Source organism: Pseudocercospora fijiensis (assembly GCF_000340215.1).
Source record: "Pseudocercospora fijiensis CIRAD86 unplaced genomic scaffold MYCFIscaffold_1, whole genome shotgun sequence".
NCBI classification, from domain to species: Eukaryota; Fungi; Ascomycota; class Dothideomycetes; order Mycosphaerellales; family Mycosphaerellaceae; genus Pseudocercospora; species Pseudocercospora fijiensis.
The window spans coordinates 5194537-5218236 of record NW_006921532.1 but is presented as its reverse complement, the minus strand read 5'-3'; the positions used below and the strand labels follow the sequence as shown (position 1 = coordinate 5218236).

Here is a 23700-nt window from a genome sequence, read left to right as displayed (position 1 = left end):
CCCTAACGGGACGACGTTAACGCTAGCAGCTTAGACGAGATTCCTATAATATTAATAATGCTGTACGACCTTAAGCCTACCTTCGAAGGCGACGGCGCGTACGATATAAAAATCTCGAGCTAATCGCCGGACCCTGCGTCTACCGCTACTACGCGTATACGTAGCCTTAATCTCCTAAATTTCAAAATAAATATCTCTACTCTTCTGCCTTCGGCCCTAGTAAATATCCTCTCCCCGTCCGGGATCGACTATAGCGATTATTTCTTTTCGCGAACTAATAGATAGGAATACTACCGTCGCGACGAAATACCCGCCTTTTTCTATAGCATTTAAAAGGAACCTACTCTCTATATAGAAACGGTAATGTCCCTCTCCGATAAGTTTAAGGCGAGACTTAGGAAAGTATACTAGGACGACCGACCGTAGCGGAGATTGCTAGTAGTCCTTAAGTCTATCGAAGTCGTATATACCTAGGACTAAGTAGTACAACCCGAGCAGATATCGAATCGCTAAGTACGGAGGAGGTAGAGGCGTAAGCGCGACCGTAAAGCTAGACGGAAGAAGGCACACTCTAAGACCTAGGCAAAAGCCGCCCTAGAGACGGGTAGGGCACCTTCGGTCTACCCGGATTAGCCTCTAGCGTATCTCCCGAAGCTAGCCTCTTTACGCTCTTCGGAAGACACCGCCGTACGTAGTATATAGTATATACTCGAAAAACCCGACGACGTCCTAATAGACCTAAAGTGCCTAGATAGGATTAGATTTTTTCGGGAAGATAGCTTAGTTTACTACATTAACCCGACCTTACACTATTCCCGTCTATATATTCCTTTTAGCCTTACTTACGAGATCTTTAAGATAGCCTATAACCTTCGGCATTACGCGGGTTTTTAGCGTACCCTCGATCGCGTTAACGCGAGTTTCTATATCCGGCACTATCGCCGACATTTGGAACGCTATATCGACTAGTACTATATATACAAGACGAATTAGCTAACGCGATATAAGCCCTACGGGCAACTCAATCCGATAGACGCGAAGTATAGGCTCCCTATAGACGTCTAAATAGCAGACTAGATTATAGGACTCCTACCTACTAACGAAGGTTTTAATACGCTCCTTATAGTAACCTGCAAGAAGTCTAAACGGGTTTTGCTCCTCCCCGGCAAATGCTAGTAGACTATAGAAACCTAGGTAGCCTAGTACCTTACGGCTATCTAAGAGCGATCTTAGCGAGTCGCTAAAGTCTTTATCTGCGATCGAGACCCTAAATAGCTATCTAAATTCTTTACTATAATAATAAAGCTACTAGGCGTATTAATCCTCGCCTCTATAGCTTACTATCTATAGACAGACGGCTAGTCCGAGCGTACAAATTAGACCGTTGAGATCGCTATACGGTATTTTGTTACGGCAAATCTAGATATATAGTAGATAGACGTCCTTCCCTCCCTTATATCCTATCTCGGGAGTATTAAGAATGCGAGTACCGGCGTCTCGCCCGATAAAATGCTTTTCGGGTTTGATTTAAACACCGACGCCTTTATCGGGCTCCGAGAACTGTAGCTAAAGGATTACGCAACGCTGCGATAGCAATTTCGGGACGTAGCCGAGGAATCTATAGCCTTCGTAGCGGTAGACATAAAGCACCGCTACGATGCTAAGTATTAGCATATATTCTTCGAGCCGGGAGACTATACTATACTTAGGCTATATTACGGGTATCGCGTATATAGTTAGAGCTATCGCAAATATAGCAATTAGGCTATAGGCCCTTTTAAGATCAAGAGAAGAATAGGCAAATTAGCCTATAAATTAGAGCTGCCTAAGTTAGTTAAGTTCTATCCGGTAATATCGATCGCGTAGCTCGAGCCCGTACTAAATCTAGCGAAGGACCCCTTCTCGAGACCTTATCCCCGCGTTCTAGCCCCGATAGACCTACAGTCTAAACAACCTATAATGACTCCTAAACGCGTTTTAGCTAAACGTAGCTTAAAGGGAAAGACTGAATATCTAGTAAAGTAGAAGGACGAGTAACTAATAATAAATAAATAGGTTAGAGAAGACGAAATGCGAGAAGGTAACGGATACCTAATTAAAAGATTCGAAGACTCGCAGGTTACGGATAGACAAGTAAATTAAATAACGCCGTCTATAACGTAGAGGGAGCCGAGATATATCGCTACGAGATCGATACGACCTAGTTAAGATAGTAGTAGCGGCAATAACGTCGACGGGAACGTTAATAGATAGGTGTAGCCTATACGACGCTAGCTACCGAGAGGGTAGCAGAAACTAGTATATATTAAAGAAAGCGACGATAAGTCTATCGGCGGCCCCTCTAGGGAGTAGCAGACCGATCCGTCTCTACTAAATACAACCTTAAGCGAGTAGAACCCGACTATAGGCAATAAAGCGCTGCGACCGGAATCAACTAGCTCTAACACACATCGCTACTAGATAACTCGCGACGTAGCCCCTAGCAGTACGCTAAGGGAAGGCCCAACCCTAGGTCTATCTAACGTGTCTAACTAGAAAGCAGGGGAGATAAAGAAGAGGACCCTAATTCCGACGATACGACGTCTTACTAAGGATGAAATTTAGCGATAGCGCGACACCCCCGCGCCTCTAAACACCTAGGTAGGAGCCTATCGAAGAATTCTACTATCCTTATTTACGACGCTACAATTCCCGCTTATTACGGCAAATCGGTACCTTAACCCCCGGCTATAGGTTTTCCCTTCTATAGAGGAAATCTAATAGTGTTTCCGCTAGCATTACCTCTATAGATTTAGATATAGGTTTCGAATACCGATAGACGTAGACTTCCGGGCCACCTTAGCGGAACTAATAAATTCTAGAAGTCGTTTTCCTCGCTTATCGCTTTACTTCGAAAGTTTGTTTTAAGGTTCGCGTATATACGCTACCGTTAGTCGCGCAAAAGCGCGCGGAAGCTCGGACCCTACCGCGAGGTAACCTTTTTCCGTCCTTCTTTGCGTAACAATTACTCTATATATAATAATATACTATAAGTCGGCGGTGTACCGTTGCTACTATAAGCATCTTAGTAACATCTATACTCGATATCGACTACGCCCTACCGGCTTACCGCGCTATCTATAGCAAGCGATCCTAACCTCCTACGCTAGCGCAAGTAGAGCGGTATATTCGAGATATTACCGTCGCCGCGCGACGACGACAACCCTAGTAAAGGCTAAGGACAGCCGCGTCCTATATCTACTAATAGTAAAGAATAGCAGCCTATTACTAAGGATAATAGAGAATAGTAGCCTATTACTAAGGAGGATAAAGAATAGCAGCCTATTGCTAAGGATAATAGAGAATAGTAGCCTATTGCTAAGGAGGATAAAGAATAGTAGCCTATTACTAAGGAGGATAAAGAATAGCAGCCTATTGCTAAAAATAATAAAGAATAGTAGCCTATTACTAAAAATAGTAAAGAATAGCAGCCTATTACTAAGGAAGATGAAGAATAGTAGCCTATTACTAAAAATAGTAAAGAATAGTAGCCTATTGCTAAGAAGGATAAAGGAGAACAGCCTAGTGCTAAGAATAGAGAAGAACGATAGTCTATAATCGGAAATGCTAAGGAATAAGAATAGCCCGTAGAGGCTAGGGAGTAAGAGTAGGATACCTACGCGGACTTAGGAAGCAAGTCTAAGTCTACTAGTGCGCCCTAAGACGTCGGCGACCCGATAGAAGACGTCGTTTAGTCGACTAAAGACGATAATTATACTAGCGAAGACGACGGAGACGTCGGCGATCCGATAGAAGACGTCGTTTAGTCGATTAAAGACGATAACTACGCTAACGAAGAGGTCGACGAAGTCGTCGATAAAAAAGAAGCCGCTAAGCGAGCGCGTAAGAAGAAGAGAGACGAGAAAATAAAGAACGCCGTACTACTGCCTAAGAAAGGCGAACTTCTAAGAATCCCCTACCCGGATATAAAGCCTAATTTCTCCGATATATTTCCCTATATCGATAGAGCCGGCCTGCCCCTTAACGCTGTTTTAGATGTTCCGATAGCGATAGCGCGTACCCTAAACAACATAGTCGGCCGCAATAGCTCGCTCCTCTACGAAATCGCTATAGATAAGAGGCTATACGGCGTAGAGCCCTTCTTACCCGACGCCCTAGTCTACGTATCGCACTAGATAGCCTTTAGCGTACGGAGGAGCGAGTGCACTCTTACCGGACAATTCTAGGACTTAATCGGCGCCTAAGGAGCCTACCTCTACGACACCTAATAGCACAGTTAGGATAAGTCCGCCGAGCTATTCTATAAGACCTATAACCGTTTCGGTCGGGAGAAACTCGACGTCCTAGAATAAAAGCTTATAAAGGAGGGCGAAGTTAACCGCAAAGCCTTAGTCTATCGCAAGCAGGCTAAAGAAGAGGGTTAGAAGGTAAAGCTACCCGTTAAGGCTCTATAGATTAAAACCGAGACCGACGACTAGAAGGCCGCCCGCCTTAACTAGGTTAAGAAGGCTTAGACTAAGCAAGCAAAGTAGTATAAGAGAAAATTCAAAGGCCGTAATAAGGAGCTAGGGCTCGATATCTGCAACTACTACGAGTAGGTAGATTTAAAGAACTTCGTCGATAAGTATAATTTCGACGCCGACGAAGACAAGCCTACGGACGCCCGGAAGAACGCTATTTTAGGCGCTCGCGCTACAATGCGAACGTCCGATAGCTAAAGCATCTTACCTAAAGGATTGCGCCGATACCTTACGTCTATCTAGCCTTATTATTTCGACCTGCTCCTATACAAAAACGCGCTCGTCGACTCCGATAACGTATACGGATCTATTAAGTATACTAACTAGAAGCATATTCCGGCCGGAGAGCCGCCTAAAGCAATCTATAAGAAGACCGGCGAGCTCTATCCTCTATAATAGATATAGAATTACGAAGAAGGCCTAGCGAACCCGAAGTTTAGCGTAGACGCCCGTTCGTAGGAGTAGGCTATAGCGGGCGAACCTCTCGTCTATAATATTAAATACGACACTTTTAGTAGCGACGACTCTATCCTATACGAGGTACGTAAGCCGGAGGATATCGCGATGCCTACGTACAAGGTTCTATTCTATAGCCGAAACGCGAAATGCGCCGACCTCTTTAAGGAGCTCTATTAGGAGAAGATGTCCGAAACGGCGCTAGCCTACGTCGCCCTAGTATACTAGACAACCGAAGGCTAGACCTGCCTTAAGATATATAAGGAGGCTAAAAACTGCTTTATCGGACTTTTCTCCGATAGTATTAGCCTACTACTAAACGCCGAAAGCGAGCCTAGTAGGATCGCGGAGTACCTTAAGGCTATCTTCGATATAACCAGCGAGGAGTGCCCCGATACCCTAGACTAGTCGAAGCCCGCTATACTTAAGGGTAAGCTCCTATTAATATAGCGATCTACGTATATATAGCTAATCGCCGAACTCGCTAAGAATTAGATATAGTAGTTAGCCTAGGGCGACATCGAACAAGATTTCCGCCGCATAATCTAAAATTTCTAGCTATAGCTAGGACGGTTCCCTCTAGGCCTACGCGCGTTACTAATAGACTTGATGTTTAGTCTCGTACCGGCTACTAAGGGCCTTATCTTCTAGGACATTCCCGTAAGCTACTATACGCTAAAATCCCGAGAGGTAACAACCGATAGAGGCGTACGGCTAGAGACACTACCCTTCCCTTTATATATAAAGGAAAAGGAGAAGCTTAAAGCTAAAGTGTTAAAGAAATTAGACGCAATCGAGTAGAAGCACCGCGAGAAGAAGAAAGCTAGCGAGGCCGCCGCAAAGGCCGCTAAAGTAGAAGCAAAAGCGGCTAAGCGCAAACTACTAGCGGCTGCTACTAAGAAGCGCAAAGCACCTACTACCGACGAGGCGCCGACTCTAAAGAAGCTAAAATCTATAATAGCAACTACGACTATAGTAGCTAAATCGCTATACGCGAAGGCAAAGCGGATTACCGCTGCTAAAGACGAGGCTACGTAGACTACTACGTAGGACCCTTCGTCTACCTAGCTAGAACAGTTAGGTACTAGCAAAGCCTCTAGTAAGGGGAAATTAGCTAAGAAGGCTAAGATAAGTAGCGCGGATCCTCCGATCGACGCGCGCGACCGGGACCCTTCGTCTACCTAGCTAGAATAGTTAGGTGCTAGCAAAGCCTCTAGTAAGCGAAAATTAGCTAGGAAGGCTAAGACAAGTACCGCGGATCCTCCGATCGACGCGCGCGACCTGCCTACGCTAAGAGATAGCGGTATTGCTCTAAGGGGCCTCTTTATAGACCTAACGTTCCGGCTTCTATTCGGGCGCTATAGATTTATACGCCTGTTCGACGTTTTACGTAAGGCTTATAGCGGCCGAACCCTCTACGGCGACGGTCTACGTCTATCTAAGACCTAGGAAATAGATTTCGTTCGTCGCGTAGCGAGTATAACGGAACTTATAATAGAGGTAGGATACGTAATTATCGCAATATTCCCTAACTAAGAGTAGTAATAGTATCTAAACTATATCGCGGAGATAGCGAGGAAGTTCAACTATAACTACTTTAACGCCTACTTCGATACTACGGAGCTAGCTAAGAAGACACGATCGTTTATAGCGGGATTAAAGAACGACGAAGTCTTTCCCTAGGAGGAATATCTTCGGGATATTCCCGCATCCGAGAAAGCCGTAGATATAAAGATTTTCGGCGACTAGTCGGTATATATGCTTAGCTATTCCCTATAACAGATTAAGGAAGCAGTCGAAGGCGGTTAGACTAACCTCCTAGCCCCGATAGACGATTTCCTAATAGCGGCAGTTCCTATACTGCTAAAGGCGGCGGTGTTGCGGCACTAGATATAGGCAGTTATTCTCCTACGTATTAACGACAAGACTAGAAAAATCCTTTACGTCGGATACTACAAGCACGATAAGCAAGCTAAGTAGTTAATCCGCTTCCTAAGTAGGGAACTTAAGGACAACGCCGGTTAGATAGGCGTCCCTAATAGGCGCGGCTATGTTATGTCTACTAAGGAGATGCCCGCTATACCTCAATCCGACCCCCGTAAGATAGCGAGTATAAGAATCTTAGCAGGACTAGACAGCTTAGACGGAGGCAAAGCGGGCACCCCTAGCGCTACTATAGTCGTTATCTCTACGGCTAGTACCCCTAGCGCTGCTATAGTCGCTAACCCTATAGCTACCGCCGCTACCTCCGGCGCCGCCGATAACGACATCGCTATTGCTACTAACCCTATATCTATCGCTAATATAGACAAGAGCAAATCCTAACTCCCTATCGATATCCTTCGCGATAAAGGCTAGAGCAGCTTATTCGTCTAGATCGCCCTAGCAGAGCTTACTAGGAAATAGTAGCTAGGAAGCGAGCCGGAAGAGTTGCAAATGTTCGTAGGAGTCCTCGCCTATATAGTCGCAGCGGTAATAAAGGAATGGAATTACGTTAAGGATAGGGAGTCTCGCGAGTAGTTGTTAGAAGACAAGAGAGCCTTATACGACTACGCTATGTCTATCGCAAAGAAATTCCTCTAAGCCTATAACGTTCTTCCCGAGGAAATTCGCGACGACATTATAGCCTATACTAAAGACAATATCGACTAGGATAACGAGAATTTAGAAGAATAGAACGGAAAGCTTACCGATACGGAGGACGTTATTAACTACGTGCTAGAACTCTCCTATTTCTAGAACACGGACGGTACGGTTAAGGAAGACGTAGAACAGTCTACCCTTCGTCTACTATAGGCGATAGACGCGATCTAACGCTCTAATACTAAAGCCAATTCCGAGAAAGCCGCGATTCGGGCGATATAGGAATTGCTATAGGACTAGGCTACTAGACTTACCTACGACTCCCTTACGGACATTATAGCCGAGCTCGCTAGATTAATCTAGTTAGGAAAAGAGGAAGACCGCGCCCGTGTCGGCACATTCATCGCTACCGCCTTTAACGCCCTATACGTTATATATAGGAAGAATGCTATTAGATTCCTAGAGCGCTAGGCAGCGGCTAAAGGCTTAGAATTAGTAACCTAAAACTACTCGATTATAGCCGAGTAGGCGACGCGCAACGCGCAAGTTATTAAAACCTAGACAGAGACTCTATAGTAGACGACGGTTAGTCTATTAAGTATAGTTAGCACACCTATACGAGAATACGACAGCATTGTAAGTCTATTACAGGTATAGTCTACGTAGTCGCGGACATTTCGCGACCGGGGGATTTTATTACGAAGCTAGGAGGGAAGGGACACCTAGGCGGCTGCTACTAGCCGCCTTATAGGTATACTTCCTCCGTAGCTAGATAGATATAACATAAATTAACACACTTTAAAACTACGTTTCGAACTATAATATAAAGTCTACGGTTCTTACTATTACCGTTACGAAAACTTTTTTTCCGATCGCGACGATCCTATCGATAGGATCGCTTAGGATCGCTTAGGATCCTCGGGATCGTACGTTAAAGATCTTATCGGATAGGATCGCTCGGAATCGCGGGATCGCGATCCTATCGATAGGATCCTCGCGATCGAAATTTCGGGACGGGCCGTCCCGAAATTCGAGGCTAAGGAACGTAAAGGACGCGGGACAAGTTAGAGCCCGACTTAGCTAAGCCCGACTACTACTACTACTCCGTATACTACTACGAGGTATTTCGGGGGATAACGTATAGGTTAAATTTAGCGGTTTCGTAGGTTTTTTTTATAAAGAAATTTTTTTCGTTAAGGTTTCGTTAAATACAGCCGATATTTCGTTAAGGTTTCTTTTAAAAGCCGACGCTTAATAAGTAGAACTTTGAAAAAAAGTATACTCGAAACACTCGAGATTCTTTTCTAGATTCTAAGATAACTACTAGGTATTAAGACTTGAAAATTTATAATACTCTTATTAGTAGGTAGAACTTTAAGTTCTGTTTTTTAGATTTCTAAAAATAGTAAAGTATAACTTAGAAAAGCCAAAATACTATATTGCTTATTTCTGTTCCCTAGCTTTAATTTCGTAGAAAATCTATAAATTTTATATTTTTTTATAATAATATACTAAAAATAGAGTATCTTTTTAATATATTACTAAGCTATAACCCTACTAGAAAAAAAGATAAATTAGAAGCAAAATGTCTAGAAAAGCGATTTTCTTTCCTTTATATCTTTTTATCTAGAAGGTTTACGGCTTAGTAATATATAACAAAAATGTTCTATTTTTAGTATAGTATTAGGCAAAAGTCTAACTTTTATAAGTTACCTATTTATCGTTCTAGGATAGCTTAGGATCGCTCGCGATCGCTCGCGATCGCTTACGATCGCTAGGATCGATAGGATCGTCGCGATCGGAAAAGAAGTTTTCGTAACGGCTATCTTCTACTTCTTAGCTACTATAGTCTTATTTAAGTCGTCTAGCCCTTAAGCCGTTACTATATACTTTATTATATATAACGCTAGCCTAAGGGTATAGGGCCGGTTACTAGCTAATAAGAGTATAGGGCTAGTTACTAGCTAATACCGGTCTTTAAGTTCTATATTAAAGGAAGGTCTTAAGGATACGACTACTTTAAGGGAGGGTAAGATTATAGGTACTAGTAGACGACCTTTTATATATAAAAGTATATAAAAGCCCGGCTCGGCCTATACCGAGCCTTAGTACCTTCTCTAGGATATTTAAACCTCTCGTCCTTTTAAACGCTTAGCTAGTTATTCGCGACTTCGTAGATACCTCGAATACTAAGGTCTCTATTATAAATACGTATTTCTAAAATAAACTAAATCTTTTCCTATAACTTAACTACTACCGCTGCTACCGCTACTAAGAGTACGCCTTCTACCGCTATTTCTATCTCTTCCTACGACCTAACTACTACTATCCTATCTCTATAGTAGACCTCTAGATAAAGAATACGCTTAGATAATACATAATAGCTTAGAATTAGGGTTTAAAGTACCGACTATCTAAATAACTAACTTAATACTATATTCCTAATTTATCTCTCTAGAGTAGGAGGTACGACGCCGCTAAATCTAAATAGTTATTTACGTACTTTCCTCTTATATAATATAGTAGTCTATATATAAATACGACTATTCTACGAAGCGCGTAAATAGAGGTAGCTACTATAGTACTACCGCTACTACTGCTATACTATTACTACTACTAGCGATAGGATTATCGAAAAACTCGTCGACGTATATCGTATATAATAGAGATTTAGCTTTTTTTAGTAGCTACTAGGCAATCTATAACAAATAGGGGAAGAAATACGAATTATAGTAGACTTTAAGTTAGAGACGCGGCTTCTTATATAACGCGCTCCGCGCCTATTAATAATACTAACTAAGAACGGATATAACATATAACAGGTGGAAACAGCACGTAGCCTAATTTAGGGCGATTCTCTATTAGTATATCTGCTAGGGCTCGGGCGGGCAGCTAGGGCTCGGGGAAGTAGCGAGAGATAGCAAGTTGACTTCGCCCAATGTCCATTCGCTGTACGCCTATGCAGAAGATCTCCATCATAGACGATGATCGTAACTACTCTGGTGCCACCGCTGGATTGTCCTAAAGCAGTATGGTGCGAGCGAGCGTCCTTTTCAACCAACCAGCGACCTCACGCCCAAAGCCACAGCACAGCATTACTGCACCTTTCCGCGAAGTTACGAAACACCTGAGGGTCGGAGACAGTTGCTGTCACTGAGATTGAAGAGATACGCAGTCTCACAATGAGAAATGCCATGATTGGGTCCAGGTGGTGATGCTTCCTTGAACATTGTGCAACACACTCACTCCGATGTGTTCATACACCGCCCGTACACTACTCCACCTGCATCTCAGCACGCCGATTACACTTCGGGAGGCGCATGTGCCCGCCACACTACACTCTAGCTTCTGCAACGCGTGAGCTGGCGACCCAACATGCATTGGTATGGAGGGGCTCACCATGTTTCACCGAGCACTTGGGTGCTGGATCGGCATCGCATTCACGAGACTAGCGAAGACAGACTGGTCAGAGCACCACGGACATCGTCAATCAGCCTTTCCTCGATCATTCCTTAACGCCCATCAACCCCCTCTTAAAGGCCGATTTCTTTCCTTGGCAATCCTCTTCCATTGTACACTTCAAATCCAGGCTTCGCGAGCAGTGCCGCAGACATGCCCGGGAAACTTTCGAGAGTGATCGGAACGATCAAGCGGAAGCCTACAACAGCTCCAGATCGCAAAGATGACCAAGAAGCAGCTCTGGCACCTAGCCAGAGGAAGACTTCGGCCATTCATGACCTAATTCACCTGGTAAGAGCAAAGACTACAAATGCACTCCGACCAGTAAGGCTTTGGCTGACGTTCATCTCAACACTCCACAGGACATGAAAGACAAAAAAGTCATTGCCTCAGGCCTCACTGGTTTGGCATCTGGGGAGCCGATGGACGACAAGGAACTCCTACTAGAGAATGGCGTGTCCATGTTACAAGGTCTGCCGCTCAATAGTGGCCTCTCCGCAGCAACTTCCGATGCATTCATCACGATGCTCTATCATGATTTGCCACACCCTCCGACTACCATGGCTGGCCCAACTTCGCGGTATCGGAGACATGATGGAGGCAACAACAATCCATGGAATCCGGAGATGGGCAAGGCTGGCACACCATACAGCAGAAGTGTCCCACCCAGTAAGCCAAAGGGACCGAATCTGCCAGACCCTGAGCTCGTCTTCGAGCAGCTCATGAAGCGAGAGGATGGCAACTTCAGAAAGCATCCATCTGGACTGAACCGGCTGTTTTTCTCCTTTGCAACGATTGTTATTCACGAGTGCTTCCAGACATCGCGCGAGGATCCTTGGATTAACGAGACATCCAGTTATGTCGATCTGAGCACTCTGTATGGCAACACCAAGAACGAGCAGAAAAGGGTGCGAACATACCAGCAAGGAAGGATATGGAATGACTCCATGGCGTCTGAACGAATTATGCTTATGCCGCCGGGTGTGGTTGCACTTCTGGTCATGTTCTCGCGGAACCACAACAGCATTGTGGAATCACTGCTTACCATCAACGAAGCCGGAAAATACAAACCTTGGGACCAGTTGAACGAGGAGCAGAAAGTCTGGTAAGTGATTTTGAACCATCCGAAATTGTAGCAACATACCTTCGCGTGGCCCTTTGGAAGTTGCGATAGCAAACGTTCGCACCAAACGTCAAGAGCAAGATGAAACGCTGACCATGAACGTTCTCGATACAGGCAAGATGAAGATTTGTTCCAGCTCGGCAGAAACATCAATGTTGGATTTTTTGCCAGCGTGGTTCTGAAGGATTATGTGGCTGCCATCCTGAACACCCCGCGAGCTGATTCGACTTGGTCACTCGACCTTGGGAAAGAGATCAAGAAGAGTGGACAGCGGATCGAGCGAGGTACTGGCAACGTCGTTTCGACCGAATTCGCAGTCCTCTATCATTGGCACGCTGCGCTCAGCGCTGCAGACGCGCAATGGATGGAGGGCGTTCTCAGAGCAAACCTCCCCGAACTTAAGTCCGTGGACGACATGACTGTGGAGATGTTCTACAAAGTCATGTATCAAGAAGGACACAAGCTCAGAGACACATTACCAAGAGAGTGGACATTCAATGGCCTGAAGCGAGCTCCAGATGGAAGGTTCAACGACCATGAACTCGCAGAGCTGATCAAGGACTGCATCGAGGAGCCCGCACACGCTTTTGGTGCTCATGGCACTCCTGCAAGCTTGAAGGTGGTCGATATCATGGGACAGCTGCAGGCGCGTGAGCTGTTCAATGTGTGCACGATGAACGAATTCCGAAGCTATCTCAACCTGAAGGCGTACGAGAGTTTCGAGGAATGGAATCCAGACAAGAAAGTCGCGAGGGCTGCCGAGCTCCTCTACGGACATATCGATAACCTTGAATTGTATCCCGGTCTCATGGCAGAATGCACGAAGCCACCTATGCCTGGCAGCGGTGTGTGCCCTGGCCAGACCACCGGTCGAGGTATTTTGGACGATGCTGTGGCATTGGTGCGAGGCGATCGCTTCCTCAGCTACGACTTCAACAGCAATACCTTGACGAACTGGGGATTGAGCAAGGTTGGCACATCTGTCGCAGGAGGAGCTTATGGTGGTGTGCTTCCTAAGCTGATCATGAACGGCCTGCCAGGAGCGTGGACGGGAACATCACTTTACGCTTTGTTGCAGTTCTACACGCCGGAGGCAGCTCAAGGTATCGTCAAGCAACATAAGGCCATCGGTCAGTACGATACCACGAGACCTCGCAGTGACCTTGACATCGTCTCGGTCCAGACGTCAGCAGGCTGCAAGCAAGTGTCCGAGGATCTTACTTCTTTCCGATCTATTCAACCAACTGCCACGCAGACTATCGCCAACGGCAACAACTTCATGCTTGGCTCTGGTGACCCGAAGAAGGCAGCTTCTCTCCAGAGGATCTTCTTTGAGGACGGCTTCGTCGCCAGCGTCAGAAAGTACTTCGAGACTGAGGTGTCCAAGCTCATCAAGGCTAGCTCGCTTCGCTATTCCAACGGCAAGCGCTCATTCGATGTCGTACGGGATATCACTAACGTCACACCTATCACATGGCTTGCCGAGCGACTCGCTATCCCGCTCAAGACAGTTGCTCAACCTCGCGGCCTGATCTCCCAACCCCAGCTTTTCGAAGCATACATGGCCATATTCCTCTACCAGAACTTCAACATCATCCCCGCTCACGAATGGACTTTGCGTGCTGGTGCCACCCAGGCCACGGCGCTGTTGACTGAAGTCCACAGCGCCCACCTCTCGACCCAGTCCGGCTTCAAGGAACATATCGTGGACTGGCTGGCCAAGGGCTCTGCGTTTGAGGTGAAGCCTGAGGCAGACCGCATCTACAAAGCTCTCATTGCCACCAAGGAGCCCAACGACAAGCTTGCTGGCGATTGTATCGGTGTCGCGGCACCGATCGCCGGCATCCTCACCCACCAAGCGTCGCTCCTTATCGATCTCTACCTCCGCCCAGGCTATGAAGCATACAAGGCTCGCATTATTGAGCTCTCTCACAAAAACGACGATGCTTCATTCAAAGAGCTCCAGGGCTTTGTGTTCGAGGGCATGCGACATGCTGGCGTTGTGCCTGGGCTGCCTCGTCAAGCCACTAGAGACATCACAGTCCAGGACGGCGTTCGCGGCCCAGTAAATGTCAAGAAGGGCAACATTGTCCTAATCGCCACGAGCAAGGAGGCTTTAGACCCGACATCTTTCGCCGAGCCGGAGAAGCTCAACCCCCACCGCCCTTTGAGCGAGTACACTCTTCTCGGCAGCGGTCTCAGCTTTGGAGCCAGCTTGATCGGACCTGCGATTGCTGCGACTTTGAAGGAAGTGTTCAAGTTGCCTGGGATCCGCCGTGCGAATGGCAAGCCGGGTCACTTGGCGACTGTGGAGCACTTCGTCGGAGGCATCCCAGTGAGGTCGTACCTGGATTCAAATGCGAAGGAATCGCCCGTTCCTACTACGCTTGTGCTTGAGTACGACGAGGCTGTCGCTCCACTTACAAACGGAGTCAATGGGGTCAACGGTGGCGCCAACGGGGTTCACTCCCTCTACACTCCTTCCCAGACTCTAGCCGGACCACAGAACGGCTCGTGAATGGAATAGGAAAAGAATCATGTCTTAGAGAGTTGACGAGATACCCTTGTTATTTTGTGTTGCGTTGCCCCATAATGTGATGTGCACGATAGTTAAATGACCGAGAAATAAATAGCCAGTCGTTTTTGTTGAAATTTCTTAATTCATTCGAAGTGTCATTCCATAAATGAACGAAGGGGTATCTCAGAAGCTATATCGTACAAGTTGAAAACTCACAGTCCTTTGGCGCAACCTCACAACGCGTAGTTCTCTGTATGCAAGTAGATCTCGTCCAGCTCTTTGGTTCCGGAGAGAATGCCTTTCTGCATCTCGGCTACCGAGTTGGAGACATCGCACCTCATGCTCGGCGGTCCACATACAAACACACAGGCTTTGCGGCCCGACCATTCTCGACTCATTTCCCTCAGCATGTAAGGAATTTCAGGCCGTCCCCATTCCACGCTCCATCCGCTGCGTCGTGATTTGACTGCTGCTGGCATGAAAGCGAATCGCATGAGGTTCTTTTGAAACTCGGTCGGCGTGGAAGGGAATCCAAAGTCGAAGTTTGATTTGTCGTTGGATTCAGTGTACTGTTGCATTTGAGTTGCTTGCGCGGATTGAGCAGATGATATGTCCACGGACAGGGAACGAGTTCTTCGTTTTTCATGCAGAGTCGGATGAGGTGGCATGTGGGGAGGGTCCTTGGAACTCTCGATGTCTGTGTTTGTCGAACTTCGTGCTGGAGAACGACTGTCGGTTCGTCTCTGCAGCTCGCCTGGAGGTGTGAGGTGAGCATTGGATGGACTACGCATGGGCTTGAGTTGAGCTTGCGGAAGAGGCCGTATTCGGTCTTCGTTCTCTTCGCGAAGCTGCTTCTCTCGCTCTGGATCGCCGCCAGCTTCCTCTTTGATCATGGCCGAATTCCTGTACGAATTGAACGAGTGGCGATTTGAGCTGATCGAAAAGCGGTTACTCGCAATGTTCTGAAAGACGTCGTTGACTTTGTCATGCAGTACCATGCTGACAGGACGATTCGGCGTTTGTGCACTCACGAGCTTACCCGTATGTGCTTGTCGTTTGGCTGCAGTGATATAAAACTGGCAACTGACAGTATCAGGCGGTGCGAATTCGCGACAGATCCGAAGCTCTTCCTTGAACCATTCCATCGTCTCTGGCCTTTTCAAAGCCCAGATAAGATTCACAGTCTTGGTGACAGCTTTGCCGTCTCTCATGCGCTTGATGAGGTCCAGCAGGTGGGACACGATCGCAGTTATGCCAGTGCCACCGGCCACCAACACAACGTGCTCGAATGAGTCCAGCTGACGTCGCATACCTCCATATGGACCGTCGATGAAAGCATGATATGTCCACCACGGTCCGTGATCGAGCGCGCTGTTTAGGACTTTCTTGGTGAATCCACTGAACGGTCGGAAGACTAGAACCATGTCGCGGTACTGGTCGCCATATTCTGATGGATAGTCGTCGCTGCATAGAGATGCAATGGTGAAAGGGTGGTTTTCCACAAGCGAAATGCCAGGCATACGCAGATAAACATACTGTCCCGGCTTCCACCTCATCTGCGTAGGAATGGTCACCTTGACAGCATTCTCCTCGAGCACAGTCACTGCAGCTTCCTCACCTATCCCCCACGATACCCTGCTCGGGCGTGTCCAGTTTAGGTAGAATAGTCTGCCACAATAGGACGCCAGCCAAAGGGCCACCGTAGACCAGAGGTAGTGCCAGGACGTGAGGTAGTTGTGGCAATGCCAAAATAGCATGCCTATGAAGACGATAGCGACGGGCACATGTACCATGACGAACAGCTCATAGAACATTCGTCGAAGCGGCGTTGAAGAATGTACGCAGAGGAATATCAAAGGCACCAATGCCGCAATACCTGTCAAGCGCGGTCAGCAATCGATCGACTCCCACCAATTCACAAAACATACCAGTGCCATAAATGTACACTCCGGACTGCTGCATCTTTAACAATCTTTGAAACACTTGCAGTCCTCCATTGTCATATACAGGCGTGACGTAGAATGGAACAGTGTGTATGATGCTTAGGATCAAGCATATATAGGCAAGCCATCGATGCAACACGTTCAGTCGCTCGTGTCCGATCCCGGTCAAGATGGAGATAAAATTGACCTTTGAGCTGAGAGCTATAATCCAGGGCATCAATGCAACGGCAATCATTCCAGAGCGAATGGCTAGTGGCGGAGATCCATATTGAATTGATTGCCAGAACAGTGGTTGCGGTACGAAGCAATATAGAATTGTGAATGCCAGAGCTGCAAAAACGATGACCAGGACTCCTATTGAGGGAAAGACGATCGGTCTCATCTTTCTATGTATTCGCACATTCGGTATGGGATGATAGAAAATATATCGAGACAGAGCAAGGATCTTCCTCACTGCCCATGGCAGCCGAGCAGATTGGAGGCCCGCATTTGTTGCTTGTGGAAGTGGCGCCTCTTGTGGGAAGAACCTTTTTGTAGATCGATCAGTGCTGAGGGCGGAGTGTTCGTAATCTGTCGCTGGAGAAGCTGTCTTTGCAAATTCTTCCTGAATCTCCTTGTGTGAAGCCACTCTGATTTTGTCGTTCCAGTAGTGGTACCAAAAAATGACCATGGTCGAAACCAACAGTATAATGCTGAAATAAACCCATCCCAACGCATATTTGCCGGATTGGCTCCAGGGATCAACAGTCTCTGCTTCGATCAGTCCAGGTGGGCTGCTGCTGTTGTACGGTATGTTTATGCGCTTCTCCAGTTTGGACATAGTTTCAGAAACATCTGAAGCTACGTCTCGAGTGGATGCTACAACCAGGCCAGCTCGCTTGGCCAACAAGTCTGCTAACGATGGCATCTTGAGGTCGTCGAATCGATCATGCGGAAATTGATGACTGACGTTTCAATGCGCACAATTCTTTGTGCTCGAGGGTCGATTACACAGAAGAACGTAGGTTGCACGAGTCGTATCGATGCTGATGAGGATGGAGCGTGTTACCATTCGATGTTTCGGAGGCCAGCCCGCTTAGTACGACATAAAGTGGTGCTCATTACTGTCCAAGGCTGCGCAGATTCAACATTCGGGGTTCATGATGATCATTCTGTCAATGTCCAGCCGTTGTCGATAGATGTTAGCAGAAGCAAGGAGATAAGGAGAAGTCAAGACTCCTGAGGGTTCGAGTGGTGTACGAGCAAGTGTGATTCGAGCAACAGACCATCGAGACCCGGCAACAAGCGTGAGATACAAGTGCATGGATCCCTGCAGTGCTCCCGCTTGCGCTGCGGGACGGAGTGCGCTGTCTGCAAGGGCATGCTGCGGATCAAGACCCACACCGATTGCGAAAGATTCTCCGCTCTGGCGGTGATGCAGGCGCAATAGTGCGATTTAGCATTTGTGATGTAGAACGGCAGAAGCTCGTTGTATCCTGGATCCATAATGGGCGCATCAAAGGCAGATCAATGAGCGCTTGTGGCAACAGTGAGATTGGATGCTGGCCCAAACAGGAAGGCTTCTTGCTCATACTGTACAGCATGTCTCCAAGGCACGCAGCATGGCATGTCCCGAGCAACAGCGCCACAGATACATAGGCGCGGATGTAAGGCTGAGCACTATTGGTGCTGGTTGTCACACCACGCCGCTTCCCTTGCTCGCTCGATGCACCGCTGAAGAAGTCGTGGCCAACAGCAGAGAAGACTTGGTCACTCTCTCCTCTTTTGCGAGTCAGTTCTGGGAATAGCAGGTGATTCTTTCTGCGCGTGCCTCGGAACTCGTCTTGCTCCAAGAAGCGTGTGAGCGTACATAACACACGCGGCGTGGCAGATGGGCGACGAATGAAGGTGCTGGGGCAGCCCAAGAGCGCACGTCGGTACCGGTGTTGCTTTGCGCCGTCTACGCTTCTCTCCGATAGCACCGCGAACGAGCAGGGCAGGTCGACAAATTACAATGCTTTTGACGCTGCGGAGGGATGAAAAGAGGAAGAGGAAGAGCGAGAGCGGTGGATGAACGAGTAAAGTGCCAGGAATACGCGCCGCGCTAGCAACCCGCACCCCTGCAAACGTGGCGTGATTGGTCAACGGCCTCCGTCTCTGCAACTCGGCACTTTGAGGCAGATGAATGCGGTGCAGCCACTTTGGCCCTTCAAGATTCGTTCGAGAACAAGACGACAATACGCCTTCATAGGAGCCATTAATAGGGACCTTCCTTGGCCGCATAGACTACCTTTAGTGTGCTCACAAGCACCGTCTCACGTGGAAGGCTCGCACGAGGAGATTTTGGAGTCCTGCAGCATCAGACTGGCAGTGGAATTTTGATTCTTGTAGGCAGACTGGAATCTCTCTGCTCCATGTCTCCTCATAGCGCCAGCGGACGTCGCACACTCAAGGATCGATCCCTTCCTCCATCAATCATCCTCGCCATCAACGTCTTCGACCATGACTTGCCTCCTTGGAACAGATTCCTCTTCTTCGGGAAAGATGGAGGTCAATTCCTGCTGGAGTTTGCTAACTTCGTCCATGTCCCCATCATCGCCAGCGACTGCCTTCTCCGCGTTTTGAGCTTCTCTGTAGTGGACCTCTTCGCCAGCTGCCTGTGCGGCTTTATTCGCAGCGTAGTAGCCCGCTTTCTCCAAATTGTCCATCTCTTCGGGCTCCAGCAACCGCCCTTCTCCCTTGACCTGTTTCTGCTTAGCCCGTACTGCAGCAGGCACAAATTTGACAGCCTCCTTTTTCAGATCGCGTAGTTGCGGTGCACTGCTGTAAACGAGCTGCGGCGGTGCAGCAGGAGTAGGAGCAGGTTTGGAGGGCAACGCGTGCGGCACTCGCTGTCCATCTGGCCCAAGTCGTGGATCTGTACACTTTTCTCGAGGGATGGGTGGAGGCGTGTCTCTGGGCATCGGAATATGCCTCACTTCGGGATCTGTGTCGCTGCCGCTGTCGTGCGCATGTTCTGAGTCTCGCCGTCTTTTGCCTAAATTGTGCCTTCGCTCTCGCTGCTCTTGCCGTGCATCGTTTCGTTCTCTGCGCTCTTGGCTGCGGAATTGCGGTGCTCTATCACCAAGAGCCTCTCGTGCGCGCCTAATGCCCTTCACATCTCGTTCGAGCTGCGCAAGTGTCTCCTTGTCCTTTGGTCGCAATACACCGCGCGTTTCCACTTCCTTCAGTTCATCAATCTGCTTTTGAAGACGTTCGGGATTTCGCCGCGCGAGCTTTTCATTGCGCTGATCCTGCACATTCCGCTTGGATTTGTTGATTTCCTTCTTCTTGTCGGCTTTGCGCTGAGCCGCAACGGGGTTGAGTGATTTCTCCTTTGGCATATTGATGCCCTGCGACTGTCGTTGTCACAATGTAGATTTGGAGGATGGGCCCGATGAGGTAATGCGAAGTTGGAGGATCACATGAAAGATTCAAGCTCAGGGCAACGTGCAAATGATGTCAGCCTTCGACTTCTCGTACCTCAGCAGTCGCAACGGCAGCAACATGACTGTCTACCTCTGCCATCACGGCCACCATGGCTCGCAGACAGGAAGTAGTCGCGCGCTCAGTCACGCACTCAATCATCCACAGCGACGTCAACCGTCCCCGTGTCCTCGCGCGAATCCCCAATTTCTTCTGGGTCTACTGGCTCGCGTTCCGGTGTGTCCGCGAGGACCTTTTCAAGGCACTTCGTGGCATATGGCAGATCAACGACGACGAGTACAAGAGGAGCTTCGGCAAAGATGACAAGAAGAAACGCGACCTGAAGCCAATGGGTAAGGAGCAAGCCTATATGTTGAACCGCGTGGAATCTGTGCTGATATTGTATTGCCATAGGAGATATGGGCTACAGCGGTTCGACCTTCTTCACAACATCTGACAGCTCCTATATTGTCAAGTCGATCCCTCGCCACTTCGAGCATTCTTTCTTCAAGAATGACCTTCTGCTCCCATATGCCGAATACATGCAAAACAACCCAAGCTCTCTTCTTACGCGCATCACTGACTTGCTCGAGTGTTGCCAAGTCTCAATCGGCACAATCTGTGGCCTAGCTCCGAGCCACCACATTGTCATGGAGAACCTGCTGTATGGGAAAGAAGACAGTTGGGAAGACTACGACCTCAAACCCCAATCATACTTCTACCCAGAACGAGATGTCGCAGGAGGGGTACTGACTAGTGAAGCTACAAAAAGCAAACTTGCTGACGACTATAACGAGAAAATCGTCTTGACTCTAGACGAGGCCGAAGATCTGAAAGGGCAGCTCGAGAAGGACACCAAACTACTGGCCGACTGCAATGCTGTAGACTACTCCCTCATGCTTGTCCGCATACCTGTGTCCGATGCTCCTGGTCAGGAGGAACTTCCTGCCAAGAGCAAGACACCTCTTGTTCCTCCTGCCCCACCGAGCTGGCGGACGGGAGTCAAATCTGCTGACGGGAAGTGGGTGTATCGAGCTGCGGTATTGGATTTCTTCTGGGCGAAGCATAAGGTGCACGCAAAGGCTATGACTGGGCTGATCAACACATACAACGCCGTTGACGGGCAAGGTCCCATGTCTGTAACGACCGACAGTCCAGAATATCGGACAAGATTCTTGAAGATGGTGGAGGACATGATCGAGCGGCATTGAGCACGCAGCGGCATTGGCGACAGATGGACGACATTCCGGCTTAGACTGGCTTTTTACATTATGATACCCACACAGTATTCAATTCGTGCTAACTTGATCCTGCTATCGAGCTTCTCATAGGCAGCGATCTGAATCACTTGATGAATCCTGTCACTTCATTCCAAAGCACTCAGCCAATTAAACAAAAGGCTCTGCAAGAGGTTTCACAGCAAAATCTGGTTCTATCAATTCTACTTCTTATTCACCTCAGTCTATCCCTTGCTACTGTCCTCTTCTTCCTTTTCGCCTTCCAACCAAATTTCATGGCCATCACCCTCCTTCACCCAAGTGCCAGCGACAGCGCCGACAATCGAAATACCGCACATTACCCACCAGGCGAGCCCGACAACCCCTGCATTCAATCCTGACCCATACGCCCAGCCAGCCATCACTGGACCGATCGTTCTCGTCAACGATGAGACAGACTGTCCGATTCCATGAATGCTCGCTAAAACACTAGGATGCGGACAGCAGTTGTTGACTAGGATAGCTGCACTAGGTAAGGCGAAAGTGCGAGCCGTGACTTGGAATACCAGTACGAATGTGATTGCGATCCAAATCGCCGCACCAGCAGCTTGATGAGGGGCTGGCAGTGTACTAGGGATGACCGCAAGGAATGGGGCCAGGAAGTAACATATGGGAAACAGCAGAAGCGACAGTCGGTAAGCCGTGATGGTGCCGAGACGGAATTGGACGCGAGGATAGATGAGCAGTTGCAGTGAGATGCCGAGAACTCCTAGAATGGCGAGAGCCATACCAATCGCCGGCGGCGGCAGGGCGAGACCCCCAGTGAAGGTGAAAGGAGGATGTGGCTTATAGCCTTCTGGAAGAGGCAGGTTATTGGAGCCATTGGAATCGGGCGAATACCGAGGCGTGGAGAGGAACACAAACCAGAGATTGTTGAACGTCCCAACATGCATCGCGAGGAGACCGTGTGAAAGAAATGTAAGGAGAACATTGCGGGTCCAGATGCGACGGAAAGGCAGCTTTTGTCTAGGCTTCGGTTTCGACATGGACGCAGATCGGCGCTCAATGTCCTGTGAATGCTCCGAGTCTTGGAGAGGTGTGTAGTCCTGATTCGATCGTCGCCGGAAGACGACCCTTGCAATGAGCTTGCCCAGTCTTAGTCCGTAATCCTTCTTGCCTTTCAACGTATCGAGCGTTTCTTCCAGGCCTAGTACAAGGGCTAGAGCGCTCGCAAGGAGGAATGTTGCATTGACGATATTCGGTAACGCATACGGGAAGCGCATGAACAGTGGAACTCCGTGCTCCCCGCCGAATGTGCTCCCAGGTCCGAAGAGTTTGGGATAGGATCCAGCAGGATCAGCAAGAACTCCTCCAAGAAGCGGTCCAATGATCACCCCAATGTTGAACGTCATGGGGAGCAGAAGAAACGCCCGACCTTGGTACTTTTTTTCCTTGACAATTTCTGAAATCATCGTTCGCATGACACCAATGTTTCCATTCAGTATGCCGCCGACAGCGCGCCAGAACATGGCTACCGCAAAGGACTGACTGAAGCCAAACCCAAGGGCTCCAATCGCAGTTCCAAGCAATCCGACCAAAATCACCCTCTTTCTACCCAACTTTTCACTATCAGCTAGCCGACCCCACAGGATAGCAGTACAGAATTGAGCTCCAGTGAAAGCAGCGGCGAGCAGACCCGCTTGCTGCGATACTTTACTATCGGAAGGCGTCGAGCCATCGGCCGTCTTGAATGACTTCAGCTGGTAAAACATGTAGCTCTGTAGGCTCGTCTGAGTGAGAGGCTCGCTTAGTCTTGCAAGCGTTAGAATTGCAAGCTGCCCTTTCTTTGGCAAGTCTTTCCATGCCACGGCCTTCCGCTTCTCTTGCTTGGTGGGTGGTCCCGGTGGAGGCTCTCCATCGTCGACTGCTTCGCGGGCTGTGTCTGCGATTCGTGTTTCATGATTCAGGTGAGCAGTGTCTTGAGCCAGCAAACGCTCTTCCTCGTCCGCTGTATCTTCTTCATTCCCGCGATCGTCGTGGTTGTCTATACTCTTCCGCCTCTTGCGTACTTCCTGGTCTATACTGGCGTACTTGCGATCACTGTTTGGGTGTGGGCTGCCTAGGAGTGTGGTTGCAGCACTGTCGACAGTGTCTCCAGTATCAGTTCTGTTGTGCCCGCCATGTTCTCGGCCTGTATCCATGCAGTCGCAAGGTGGGAGTCACAGTGTAAGACCACCGGGCTCTGGGTTACTTGAGATCGGCGCCTCGTGGGCTGGAGTAGCGATTAGCGATATCGGCTTCGGACGTATGCGCGCCAAGAGAATATTGACGTGCAGACTCTGCGTGCCAGTGAAGTGTGACGAAGAGCAGGAAGTAACAGGTGAGGCACACCGAAAGTTCTTCTCTGGCACCAGTGATTCGTTGGCTGTTCTTGCAT

The 23700-nt window shown here is 48.3% G+C and overlaps 5 protein-coding genes across 5 annotated transcripts; 2 read left to right on the top strand and 3 right to left on the bottom strand.

Moving 5' to 3' along the window:
- Window positions 1-11171: 11171 nt before the first annotated feature.
- On the top strand, window positions 11172-14790 carry MYCFIDRAFT_149067 (uncharacterized protein; the record flags this gene model as incomplete). Its single annotated transcript, XM_007923259.1, has 3 exons — window positions 11172-11309; window positions 11381-11895; window positions 12256-14790. The coding sequence occupies 3 exons, from the start codon at window positions 11172-11174 to the stop codon at window positions 14657-14659; spliced, it is 3057 nt and encodes a 1018-aa protein (XP_007921450.1). The 3' UTR covers window positions 14660-14790.
- Window positions 14791-14892: 102 nt separating this feature from the next.
- MYCFIDRAFT_55383 (uncharacterized protein) lies at window positions 14893-17758 on the bottom strand (the record flags this gene model as incomplete). Its single annotated transcript, XM_007921958.1, has 2 exons — window positions 16588-17758; window positions 14893-16535 (listed from the first exon to the last, which is right to left on the bottom strand). The coding sequence occupies exons 1-2, from the start codon at window positions 17507-17509 to the stop codon at window positions 14893-14895; spliced, it is 2565 nt and encodes an 854-aa protein (XP_007920149.1). The 5' UTR covers window positions 17510-17758.
- A 1183-nt stretch (window positions 17759-18941) lies between these two features.
- On the bottom strand, window positions 18942-20011 carry MYCFIDRAFT_209795 (uncharacterized protein). Its single transcript, XM_007923258.1, has one exon. It carries the CDS (start codon window positions 19962-19964, stop codon window positions 19053-19055), a length of 912 nt encoding a protein of 303 aa, XP_007921449.1. The 5' UTR covers window positions 19965-20011; the 3' UTR covers window positions 18942-19052.
- Window positions 20012-20115: 104 nt separating this feature from the next.
- On the top strand, window positions 20116-21392 carry MYCFIDRAFT_55380 (uncharacterized protein). Its single transcript, XM_007921957.1, has 2 exons — window positions 20116-20399; window positions 20461-21392. The coding sequence occupies exons 1-2, from the start codon at window positions 20159-20161 to the stop codon at window positions 21255-21257; spliced, it is 1038 nt and encodes a 345-aa protein (XP_007920148.1). The 5' UTR covers window positions 20116-20158; the 3' UTR covers window positions 21258-21392.
- Window positions 21393-21508: 116 nt separating this feature from the next.
- MYCFIDRAFT_185098 (uncharacterized protein) lies at window positions 21509-23464 on the bottom strand (the record flags this gene model as incomplete). The annotated part of the gene is made up of 2 exons (XM_007923257.1): window positions 21509-23205; window positions 23257-23464. 2 exons carry the CDS (start codon window positions 23462-23464, stop codon window positions 21509-21511), a joined length of 1905 nt encoding a protein of 634 aa, XP_007921448.1.
- Window positions 23465-23700: the final 236 nt, after the last annotated feature.

Excerpts from the sequence above, each read along its gene's own strand:
- MYCFIDRAFT_55380 (XM_007921957.1), top strand. The coding sequence starts at position 20,159 with ATGGCTCGCAGACAGGAAGTAGTCGCGCGCTCAGTCACGCACTCAATC. Across the intron at positions 20,400-20,460 it reads ACGCGACCTGAAGCCAATGG|GAGATATGGGCTACAGCGGT; the intron begins GTAAGGAGCAAG and ends GTATTGCCATAG.
- MYCFIDRAFT_209795 (XM_007923258.1), bottom strand. The coding sequence starts at position 19,964 with ATGCCAAAGGAGAAATCACTCAACCCCGTTGCGGCTCAGCGCAAAGCC.